General features: G+C 48.8%; 1 protein-coding gene across 1 annotated transcript in view; it reads right to left on the bottom strand.

Annotated features, from left to right (window-relative positions):
- Positions 1-12632, bottom strand: part of ASH1L (ASH1 like histone lysine methyltransferase) — a 106031-nt gene that overhangs the window by 65006 nt on the left and 28393 nt on the right. The window contains 1 exon segment of the mRNA XM_023534302.1: positions 9462-12632. Coding sequence (XP_023390070.1) covers positions 9462-12632 — 3171 coding nt within the window.

The following is a 12632-nucleotide window of genomic DNA, read 5'->3' as shown; positions in this document are numbered from 1 at the left end:
AGGCTGGGAAAAGCTCCCCTGAAGTGAATCTTCGAATTCACGGACTCTTCAGCGCTGCTTCTCCAGGCTGGGAGTGTGTTCTAGGTGGCATCGACCAAGCCGGATGTGCCAGACGGCGATGCAGAAGCGGCAGGCGTCTGGCCTCTCCACTGGCTCTGTGCCAGGGGACAAAGCCGTTCGGCTCCTCTGCTCGGCTCCTTGGTTCTTCCAAATCACGGCTGACTCCAGAGGGGAGTTACTGCTCTGCTGCCGTCTCCACGGTGTGACGAATGCTCCTTCGCGTCTCATCGGTGGTCACTGTAGACGTGCCTGGAGGGACACGTGAAGACTCCACCGCTCACGGGACAAGAAGGGTGTATGTATTCCAGGTTAAGAAAGTCAGATACTTCCTCAAAGAACACACGCGGAGAACACGCGCCGTTTCAGATATCAGAGTTCCCACCGCTTCTCTTTCCACGTAGTGTACAGCTGAATAATTAAGTACTTCAGAAGGAAACAGAAAATATAAACGGGAATTCCTCGATTCACAAAACTACGGGGTGGAAATGCTACTGGGTGTCTCATCAGTCAGATGACGCTTCAGAAGTGTTTATTTCCTAGCAAGCGCTTCCTAAAGCTTGGGGCGGTCACCGCCTCCAACGAGCACGGCCAAGTTGCCAAGAGCCTGAGCGCCGGTCTCCAGTGCAAACCACTCAAAAAAAAGGAAAAGACGAAAGCCCTGGTGGACGAAAGTGGTGGCGAGAAGCACGTGCCGGTCTCCCAAAGACCTCGAATTAGAAAGATCGGAGCTTTTAAAAATGTTTCATGTAGCTCCCTGTCAAACAGCCACTCCGAGCCTGCCAAGTTTATTCTACACACGCGAGTGAAGGGAGCGGCAATTCTGGATTAACCACGGAAGTGGTACCTAAATAGAGCTGGAAGTCGACATAAATGTGAGTTGAGATACAAGTGCATTTTTTCTTTGGTTAGAAAAACAGAGGCCGTCATGTAAAAAACGGGGCAGATTACGAGTAAGGAGAGAAACTGAAAAGAGAGAGTTTCGTAGACTGGGATAACGAAGAGGAGATTAAGAATTAAAAATGAACTTGGGGATGCGAGGGAGCCTGGATGCTGTCTGGAGTGTAGAATCTCTGGGCTGTACCTGGCCATTACTCCATGAGCTTTTAAAGATACAGGCGAGTTTTGGGGAAACACCTGTGTCAAATTAGATGAAACAGGAGAAAGATGGTATCTTTATAGCAAAACCATAAGATGAAATCATGAATAAGAACGCCAGGAAGTTGAGAAAACAAAAAAAGAACACGACTGGAATTTAAAGGGGTAAGAACCCAGAAACCTTTACGTTATACACAAAACAAGTGGACACCGGGAAGAGGTTCTGAAGTTGATTCGTCACAAGGGAGCTTGACTGATGTCTGCACAGGCGGAACGGACACGAAGCTAAGGCAAAAAAGGATACTACTACGTGTCCAGATGCCTGGTGTCTGCACCAGCATCGACAGAGAAAATCCCACAGATGAGAGTGTCCGGGGGGAGGTGGGGGAAAGAGGGGGGACATCACAAAGACGACATGGGAACAGAGACTCCCCCTAACTTCGCTGAAGCCCTGAGCAGCCCAGACTAAGAAACGGGGAATTTCCGAGTGTAAATTAGCAAAAGAACACGGTGAGTGCACAGTTGTTGGATTAAATGTGTATTTCTTCAGGCTAAAGCCACTATTAAAAGTTTCATAACGTAGCATGAATTCTGGTCACACCGTGCTGGGAGTTCAGTGCTGAAGACCTAGGCCCACCAGGGAAACGGTGTGAACGAGCAGGCTGTTGAGGGTCCTCACGCTAGAAATACCTTTGGGTGAACGAAGGTGAAACAACGTATGCCGGATCTGGAAGGGTACTGTACCACGGTCCATTCGGAGATGGCATCAAAACAAATCATTTACAACCAATTTCTAACATTTAAATCACTCCTTCCCACAAAAACTAAAGCAAGCTGCACAACTGAATACCAAACTATCTGGAAACCTCTGGTCGAGATTTCCTGGTTCAAGCTGTGGGTCCTGCGCTGGGGTCCGGGGCTCACAGGAGCCACGGGGCTTCTGCCCAGCGAGCTGACTGCTGGGGGAAGGAGCTGGGTCCACGGTAAAAACGGCCGCTTCTAACTGGGGGAAACACACTTCCCGAAGGCAACACAGTCCTTCTGACTCACCAGCTAAAGGCGCTGACTCAGAGCCTCCTCTGGCCATTTTTAAGCTGCAAAGTCTGTTTTCCTCCCTCCCTCTTAATTGGGCGATTGCTCATAATGCCCAAATCAGATCACTCACTGAAATGGCATTCTTCTGGAAATTCCCAAAACTGTACTAACCACTACAATCAAGTTTCCGATTTCATCTCCACACGTTCACACATCACTCATGGGCAGAGCTTGTGTGCCATGCTAGAGAAACTGCAAGAAATCGAAATCTGATCGATGCTGACGGTCTTCAGTTAAGAAAACGAAACTCAGAACGCTTTGGCTCAACTGGTATGCTCCTACAGCGAATACTTCTTCCAAACAAAATTCACCCCCAATTTATTCTTGGGGGACAAAAGAGTTATTATCAATACCTACGATAATGTCCCACCATCTGCTTACTCTGTAATTTGTAACCTGTAAATGTAAAAATACTCTGTACTACTGCTCGCCCCATCTTTGAAATCGGTTCGCAGGTCCTGGCATACGCCGCCAGCCGTGAGTCGAAAATGCCAAAACACAGGCACGAGACATGACACTAGAAGTCAGAAACTCCTTCTCACTAGGCCGACGTCACATCGACCTAACACAGAGACCTAATGAAACAGAAGTAGTTATTAGGGTTGAGTGAAACCAGAGGAACCGGGCCTCACTTAAAAACGTGCAATTTCGCTACAATTTCATCTGCGTCAGGCTGGTCTCAGACCGCTGGTGTATGACAGCTACTGCAGAAGAGTATCCCACTGTACTTAGCTGTCGTGTCTCCTTAATCTTTGATCTGTGGCAGTTTCTCAGTCTTTCCTGCTTTTTCAGGCCCTTGCTACTTTGGAGGTGTGCCAGTCAGGTATTTTGTACAATGTCCCTTTTTTTTGTTTTTTTAAATGTTTCCTTATGGTTAGACTGGGGTTATGAGCTTTTGGAAAGAACATCACAGGATATCACAGGACTGAACTGCTATACCTGAGGGTACGCGTTGCCTTCATGACTTCTCATTGGTGACGGTGACCTTGTACTTGGTTACGGTGCTGTCTGTGAGGCCTCTTTATTGGAGTTACATTTTCCCCTTTCCATCCTCTGTTCTTTGGAATTCAGTCACTAGATCCAGCCCATAATAAACAAGAGGAGAATCAAGCTCCATCTCCTCGAAGGGAATAGCCTACGTACACTGTCAAGAAGATGCATCCCTTTCGTCTGTCTATCCATCTATCTATCTATCTATCTACCCATCTATTTATTTTGGCATGGACTCACGGATGTTCACCTTATTCTTTCGTTTACAATCCAATACTGTCATTTATTTTGTTGCTTAAACTGTCCCAGCTTTGGCCACGGAGAGCTGTTGTAGGCTAGCAATGTCACGAAGGCAATCGACAATTCGGTAATACATCGTATAGTAAGTAGATTTTAGACGTTTCAACAGGATACCAATTAACGTGTAATAAATCTATCTTTTCAAGTTATAGATGGAAAAAATATCAAGTGACTGAAGACCGAGAAGTTCAATTTAAAATAACATGAAGTTTAATTATGCTCATTTTATACTCAAGAAAAACTATGCGATGCTGAAAGAATCGGACTGAGAAGATGCAATTATTTTTCTCGACGTTATGAGGGTAAAAATAATAAACCAGTCAGAAGTGCTACATGCTTCAAGCTGTAGGAATTTTAACTGCCTTCATTCCTCTCATCCCTGAACCCCCGAAATCTAACATGTGCTACTACACGGACGGCTCTTGGGTCACAAGAGACAATCTGCCAAAGCAGCGTCTACTTCCAGCCCTGCCCCCGCCCCCGCCCCCGGCTCTCTGCACACGTGACGCCCCTGAGTGCAGGCGCCCTCAGGAAACCGTGTGTCCGCCCTCAGTGTTACCCACCATGCCTTCTCAAGGCCGCGACAACCGCGCCTGGAACGTTTGTGCTCAGGTTTGATTTCTCCCTTGCGCTACCGATCCGTCTCTCTCTGAACAGCGTAAAACCCAAACCCATTTTCTACGTGCGACTTTCCCCTTTTGCATGTGTGCTTCCACTTAATCACGTCACTGTGCCATCAACTGCCCGAGAGAGGGTACCGTGAAGACGTTCTAAAATCTCCTTCCCTCACCTCTCTTGAAATCTGCTTCTTCTGCATACATCTCTCTAGCGCCACCTTAGTGAAAGCCCCCATATTATTTTGCTGGGACGATTTCCAAACTGGTGCCTCAGATCTTTCTCTAATCCACCCACAGAGTGGTCAACACAAGCTCGGCAAACCATTCCTCTGCTTTAAACCCTTAACCTCCCATTGCCTCCTGGGTAAACTCCAAGTCCTTGGTATCTTAGAGAAACAAGAGGCTTCACGACCTGCTGCCGCCCGTCTTCCCAGCCTCATCTCCTGGGCCTCATACCAGGCGGGCTTCCAGCCCCCTCAACGCGGCATCGGACCCAGAGAAGCTGACTCCCCTGTGAGAAAGTCTTCAACCCTCTATTCCTTGCACACTGAAATCAAAACATCTTCCTAGCTCCTTTCAAGCGAGTCCCTCTCTGCTGCGCTCACCAAAACGCACTGCAAATATCAAGATTTTAGCAACTCTCGATAATTATTCGTATACCTGTCTATGTTCTCTGCTCAACTGTAAATTCCTGAAGGGCAGAAATTGTCTTATTCGTGTTTGTATTTCTTGTACCTGGCAAACAACGGACACAAAATAATCGCCGAAGGGACAGCTAGCATCGTAACAGTCAAGATCAAAAAACCAAAGTCTTTCCTAAACAAGTTCTGACTTTCGAAGTGATCCAAGAGAAGGCACTCTACGCCTTATTGAGCACTCTACTTATTTTCTTTAACTGAAAATCTTTTTTTTTTTCAACTGGTTTTAAAAGGCTAGATATACCAGTTTTCATGTGCACCCGAAAAAAGTTCCTGTAAGAAAATTGAGTCACGTTACTACTCATTCATCAAGAGTAACTGTCAAGGTGGAGAGATTCAGACCAGTTAACAAGAGAATTCAAACCTGCGATGCGATAAAGAACAACTGTCCTACTTAAAAAAAAAAAATTGGAAGTGTCTCTTTTCTTTGTCTCTGATGCCTGGCACAGAGCTTCGAAAACCCTTGGAATTTCCTGAGAGCAATGTCCTTGTTATGCCAAAGAGGTGACTTAAGGTGGACCCCAGAGACAGCTTCAGGATGGGGCTGGTCCCGAGAAAGAGCAGTCGCACCATCGGCGGGCTGGGCCTGGGGCCAGCTCTACCTGCGGCGGATGGCGGGGAGCGAGGGCAAGCACCCGAGCCACCGCACCCGTGTGGCGACGCTGGCCCGACCTGCGCAGAGCCCCACTGGGCTTCCTGGGTGGAGCGCACAGCGATGTGCTGGGGGGCAACACACCCCGATGCCGCAGAGGGCACGGGAGCTCTGTCCCTTCCCGCCCAGACAATGCCCTCTGCGTCCTTTTATGATAAGGCTGCGATCAGAAGTAAGTGGTTTCGGTAAGTTTTCTGACTAGTTCTCCCAAATTATCAAGCCAGAGAGTGGGAAGCCTCAGATTAGTAGCCAGCTGGGCAGAAATGTGGGCGAGCTGGGACAATGACACCTGCAGGTGGCATCTTAAGTGGAGGCAGTCATCAGAGGACTTTGCCCTTAAGTGGACGGGTCTTCCCTGACTCCTGGTGGTTAGCATCAGAACGGAACTGTAGGATATCCAGTCCGTGACAGAACCGGCGTCAAGACAGTGACTTCGCAGGTCTCAATGTTTTCGGACGTTGTTTTTTTAGAGAGGGGAAAAGGGCAAGTTCTCGTCAAGGCAGAACGAGCACCTGGGCAGACTCCGCTGCTGTCTCATTTGCTGAGGGCCCTGAAATCGAGCTCGCTTCGTCCTCACCCAAATCCTTTAACTGGCCCCTCGGGTGACTTTAATAACCATGTAGGTGACACAGCCGACCTGTCATCTCACCTCCCCTCCACCTCAATTTCCCCACCTGTTGTGAGCGCCTTCTTACAACTCCTGAATTAGGGACCGTAAACTAAAGTGTCCCTTGGAGCCAGATGCACATTCACTACTTAAAGAGCCGAACTGGGCCCTACATGACACCCAACAGGAGCCTGTGAGGGCCGAGGCAACCTGAAGGGTGCCTGTCCAACTAAAGTCGGAGGGGCGGGGCATGGGCGTTACTGAGACCCAGCCAGCAATGTCACCCAGAACGCGTGCGCTGTTGTCAGATGTTCTGATTTTTTTAAAAGAGAAGCATAATTCTGAAGTCTTATGTGAAATCTCCAGATTTAAAAATTAGAGTAATTAATTTCTTAAAAACTGTATAGATCATCACAAAAGGTCACGTATCAGCCAGAAGCTGGTTGTTTTCAACCACTGCCTTAAAAGCTGCAGCTCCTCAGAGCTGTCCAAGGCCCTCCTTCCTCGCTCTGCGTCCTCTCTCTGTAGGGACAACGTCACTCGTGATGTAACCGAGTGACAGGCGATTCATAACCGACGGTCTGTTTTTCACAGGGTTTCTGGAGAGTGCTCGTGTACCACTGATGAACAGGGGAGCGGGATGACGGGGCACCTGTGTCATTCACGAGTGGTTTCTTAGAGCACACTCTCGTGTCACTCACGAGTGGTTTCTTAGAGCACACTCGCGTCTCGCAGCTCCCAGAAGGCAGCTGGACGAGACGCGCTGACACGCGAAAACTCAGTGCGATGCCCCTATCTACATCTCCGCCGAGCTCCGGGAGCAGCTGTGCAGCTGCCCGCTCGACACCGCCACCTGAGTGTTCGAAAGGCACCCCAAAGCTTACGTGTGCTAAAAAGCAAACCTGCACGCTCCCCAAATCTGCTCTTCCTGTCTTCTCTGCATCTGGGGACAGACAGCACCACAATCTCTCAGACGTGCAGACACGAGTCTGCCACCACCTCCGTCTAAGTAACATCATCTCGTGCTGACTGCTGTAACTGCCTAACCGGTTTCCTGTGACTATTTCTGTCCTCCGCAATTCAACGCTCACACGTGAGCCAGAACGATCTTTTAAAAATGCAAATCTCAAATCAATACTCCTGTGTCTTTTGCTCTTAGTATAAAACCTGAAATCTTGCACGTGCGCTTCGGCGTCTTTCTTTCATGCGGCTCGCCCAGCGCCCGCCTTCCCAGCCCTCTTCCGCCCTAAGGATGCACGCTCTCCCGGTCTATTAACTATCTCAGGTCCCTCTCTGGCCGGGATCTGCAAACGCGCTCGTCACTTCATCCTCAGCTTGGGAAGCTAGTGGCTTCTTACCTTTCAAGTTCCAATTTTTTATCCTAAAGCCATAACTAGTAACTCTCATCTAAACAGGATGAGAGTCAGGCAGCCCCTTCCCTCCCCTCAATTACCCACCCTAATACTCTTACACGAACTCGGTGGCATTTTTCTCCATTACACAATTATTTACGTGCTCACCACTCTGCTGTTTATCTTTCTTCACTAAGCTGAAAGTTAACGGGGCCAAATACCAGATCTTTATCCTCCACTACGTGCCAGCACCTGGAACGGCGCTAGATGCTACGGCCGAGCGGGTTCTGTGCACCCAACCGCCTGCTGCTCCCCCTGTGGGCAGCAGCCGAAGGTCCGTTTCCAGGGAAGCCTGGCTGAGTTAGGTCCCCAGTCAGGTTCTCATAAAACCTGGCCTTTCTCCCTTTTAAAATATATCCTTATTAACAATTTTAATGACATCTAATGTATGATTCTGTTCTTTATTCCCCACCTCTTCCACTATAAGTTCCATGAGGCTCCACAGAGTAGAACGCCTGGCAGATAGCTGATATTCAAAAACTGGCATTGAGTAAATTATTTGTCACCAGTTTGCTGAGACGATCACTAGACTTATTATGGTGATCGTTTACTTTGTAAGGTATATAAATGTCGACTCACTATGTTTACACCCGAAACTAATACTGCATTGTCAACTATAATTAGAAATAAATTTAAAAAATAAAATCTAAAAAAAGTAGTGAGGGAATTAATATCCTATTTTCTCCAAGAGTATTATAATTACTAATTATAATTTACTAATATAATTATAAATAGACCGCCTCTCCATCATTAAAGAAATTTTAAAGATGTCAAAAAATTTTTTGTTGAATGAACGTAATTAAAGTTTAGGATTTCCCCCTTCTTTATTACGTTGTCAAAAACTAAAAAATGCTCAACTTCTCCACCAAGGTGGCTTTTATTTTTCAAAAGTTCATAAATAATGAAAATCAGGAACAAAGACTCTTATCTTTGAGGGGCTTCTCATTTCCTCCAATGTATTGTCTTTAATCTTTTGGGAGAATAATGCCAATTAACATCTGCGTGATTACTTTGTGCAAATCACTTTAACACTGTAATCTCATTTGCTTCTAATAACCCTACTAATCCCATTTTATAGGAAGGGATATTGAGGCTTAAAGAGTTTACTTGGAGATCGGATGAAATGTATGGACTTTCTCCTGAAAAAATACACACACGCACATAGACACAAAATTAACCTACAGCATCAGAGGTTTTACGGACTTCCTAGAGTTAATTCGCAAACCCTTAGGGTTGAGATCTTTCAGAAAAAACTCCTGACTTAGAGACGTCTTCTGCGTGGATGGGCAATGCTTCCTCTTTCTTGATTGTTTTCTATCCTCTTTTCGATTCTTAAAAGACACTTTCTAGACATTACGAATGCACTATCTAGATTTGCTTCGCGTCATCTCATATCCAATTGAAGCGGCATTCGTAAAGATGCTTAAAGGCACTCTGTAAAATAAAGTCCCTCTGAATTTTCGGTTAAATTTTACGAAGTCAGTAATTTGAATGCTTAGATTTTTATTAGGAAACATACGGAATAACATTTTTCTGTAACACAGAAGCATTTCTAATTATTAGGTTAGTAATAATTATTAGATTAGTATATACTAAAAACCCCCACAGCTACTAACGGATATCAATGAGCCATTTCTTACTAAAGAAACTACGTAATAGCTGCTTTGCATAAGAAAGAGAAAGCATTTTCCCCGATTTCCGAAACATGTTACTTCTTTTTTTTTTTTAATCTCTTCTCAAAATTCCAAATTAATGCCAAGACCTGCCTTATCTCGCTTCGCACATCTATCGAAATTGAAAACTCTGAAGACATTTCAAAACGTACTTCTGAAAACAAAGAGCAGGAGACCTGTGAAAGTTCACGGACATGCAACCGGTGGGCAAAGTAACCTATTTCTCCGACACGAATGACGGGCAACACGACGACCCTCTTACCTGCCGAGGTGGGTACCGCCCTCTCGCTGGAAGGCAGGGGCTCCTTCCTGTGAGGCCGACTTAGGGAAGTGTCCTGTGCAGAAAACAGTCCAGGGCTGTCGGATACCTTCTTCCGGCCACTGGAGCTGGGGTTCGAGACTCTGCAGCTGCCTATTGCACTTGTGAAAAGGTTTGTGTGCTCGTCGCTGCTGGCCAGATCAGAGCTGGGTGTGAACCCTCCAAGGGACAGACTCGGAGAACTTTCCGAGCAGTCGATCTGCAGCGGCGTCTGCAACCCCAAGGCCAGCGGACTGGGCTCCGCCGGCTCCCGGTGGACCCACGGCTCCTCTCTGTTCATCAAGCTCTTCGAAGGCGAGAGGTGGGGGCAGGCCATGTGACACCGGTGCTTCTCCTTATGCTTATACCTTTCTCCCACAGCGTCCTTGCCGAAGCGGTAGCGCTTCAGAGACTCCAGGACGGACCTGGAGGAGCCGGCGTCCACGGCCACCTGCGGCTGCTCCGAGGACCGGTGTTCTCTGTGCTTGTGGCGGTGCCTGTGCTTGTGCTCCACCATCCAGCCGTAGGCCACCTCGGGGGGCACGCTCGGGTAGGTGCTCATGGAGAGAAGGGGGGTCCGGCTGGTTGTGAGAAAGGCCTCCTGTCGAAGCAGCTTATGCTTTTTCTTGTGGTATTTGGCGGGATTGAGCAGGAGGTGGCCGGCATGCATGTAGGAAGGAGGCGGGAGGGGAGCGGTGAACGACGGGGACGGGGGCGGCGGGTAGAGGGTGGGCGGGTACCGGCCGTAGTAGCCCAGCCCGATGGGGGCGGCCGTGAGCGGGGAGGGCGAGTAAGGCATGCCGTAGGACGGGTAGAACCCGGTGCCGGAGAGCGGGAAGCTCAGGCTGTGCATGAAGGGCATCTCGGCCATCGCTTCCCTCATCTTAGGGGGCCTCCCCCTCTTCTTCTTTAAGTCAGGTTTTCGAATGTAGTGCAGAGGGTCTAAGGGGAAAGAAGGGTGCGTATAGAAACTATTAAAGTTGATTCGAAAAATGGTGGGCAGGAGGTCTCGGGGGATGAAGTGGTGGCTTCTGTGGGTGATTCGAATTTCACTTAGACGACTTATTAATTCCTCCAGGTCTGCGATAAAGTCTGGATCCTGTCTGTTGCGGAGCTGGGGGTATTTCTTTTTCCGTCTCCGTTTCTGCCTCTTCAACTTGTCGTAGCTGAGGTAATCGGGATTCCTGCGCTTACATTTGTGTTTGTGTTTTTCTTTAAGACTGCTCAGGACCGTCGAGGTTTCGGGGGGGATCAGAGCAACGTGCTCGAAGGAATGCCTCCTCTTTTTCTGCCCGCAGAATTTCTCTGCCCTGTCTGAAGTGCTGTTGTTATCTGTCCCGATCCCGCTGTCGCTGGGAATGGTCTCGTCGCTGTGGGACTCGCTGATGGGAGAAGGGGTCGCCTCTTTCAGAGATGTGAGCTCACTCAAGTGCGAAGGAGAATTCGGCAGCAGAGTGGGAGGGGACAGGCGCCTCCTGCCCTTGGAGGCCTTCTTCATTGCAAGAGTCTGAATCATACTGCCCGGCCTGGAGTGTAGATGCAAGTATGGCACTGAGCTGGGTTCGACGAAGCCCGCGTCACTGCTTACGGGGCTCTGGCCGCCGCTGGTCCCAGAAGACTGAGAGCAAATGGGAGACGGAAGAATCTCAGGGCTACTGGCAGACGAAGGCAGCAAAGGGGGGAGGATCGGTCCCAGCGCGGACCCGGCCGCCTGCTGAGCCGTCTGCTCGAGGACAGCGAGGCTGGCAGGGCTACCAGAAAGAAGGCCATTTAAGACGGTTTTTGGTTTGCGGCCCCTCCTCTTTCCTATGTAAATGGTTCCTTTCTTGCTGACGTTTATCTGCTGGCCCAGCTTCGAGCCGAACGTGGCGGCAAGGCTCGACACCGTGTTGTGGAGTTTGGATTGCACTTTCCCTTTATTACTTGGTTCTACGGAGCTTGAGAGAATCTGATTCAGCAGCTTCTTTCTCTTTAAAGTCTTCATTTTATTTATTTTGCGGATAATCGTTTTCATCAATTGTCCATTGTTTCTCTTCGTGATTTTTTTATCTGGTTCCATCTCGAGATCACTCATGCTACAGACAGTTGGCCTGTGCCTGTCATCTAGATCATCGGGATCCTGAAGCTGGTCCTCACTCTCAAAGAAATCACTGCTACTTCTCTGGTTGTCACTTTCGGACTCTAGCTTGCTCGGACTTTCGGTGGCGACGAATGGAGCCACCGACAGGACAGGTGGCTTCATCTTGACTGGTGACCTCATTTGCCTCTTAGGTCTGCCTCTCTTTTTCGGAAAAGGAGACACAGACAGACTTTGTTTGAAGGAAGGAATTTCGATTTCCGGCTGTAAAATCGGGGGTTCTTGCTCTTCCTTAGACTGCAGAGAAAACACTTTAGACGCGGGGATCTTTAAAGTCCGTTTAGGTGGGCCCTCCAGTTGCGGCATCTCCTTAGACTTCGGTCTCCCTCTTTTGGGCTTATAAATATCAGACAAAAGGTCACTCGAGACACACATACTGGAGGACAGTTTGTGCGTGGCGAAGGACTTACGCGACGCTTTCTCGCCGTCGGCCAAGAGAGCAAGGGACGGCGCCGTGGACGTGCTCAGCTTCGGCAGCCGGCGCTTGAGGAAGGCGTGATCCACGAATGACGGCGGGCCGATGCTCTTCAGGAACTTGGCAGGCTCGGAGCTCCCGCCCGACAGGGAGCCGCACGCGACATTTTTAAAAAGCTCCGATCTTTCTAATTCGAGGTCTTTGGGAGACCGGCACGTGCTTCTCGCCACCACTTTGGTCCACCGGGGCTTTCGTCCTTTCCTTTTTTTTAGTGGCTTGGACTGCAGACTGGCGCTCAGGCTCTCGGCAACTTGGCAGTGCTTGTCGGAGGCGGTGACCGCCCCCAGCTTGAGGAAGGGCTTGCTACTAAATAAGCTGGTGAAGTTGACAACCGAAGGGGTGACCGCGTGAATACTGGATTCGGAACCCAAGCCTGGCTTTTTTCCCAGAGAAGAGCTTATGCGTGGGATGTCTAGGTGCGTCGCTTTCGACTCGCTTAGCTCTTTATCGAGCCCTTTACATTCGACATTCATGCCGTGACCCACAGACCTGTGGCCGAGGGTCAAGTGGGGACTTTCGGAAG

Source organism: Pteropus vampyrus, unplaced genomic scaffold, assembly GCF_000151845.1.
Source record: "Pteropus vampyrus isolate Shadow unplaced genomic scaffold, Pvam_2.0 Scaffold124, whole genome shotgun sequence".
In the NCBI taxonomy this organism is placed as follows: domain Eukaryota; kingdom Metazoa; phylum Chordata; class Mammalia; order Chiroptera; family Pteropodidae; genus Pteropus; species Pteropus vampyrus.
Note: the sequence above shows the minus strand (reverse complement) of the source record. Positions and strands in the feature narration are given on the sequence as shown.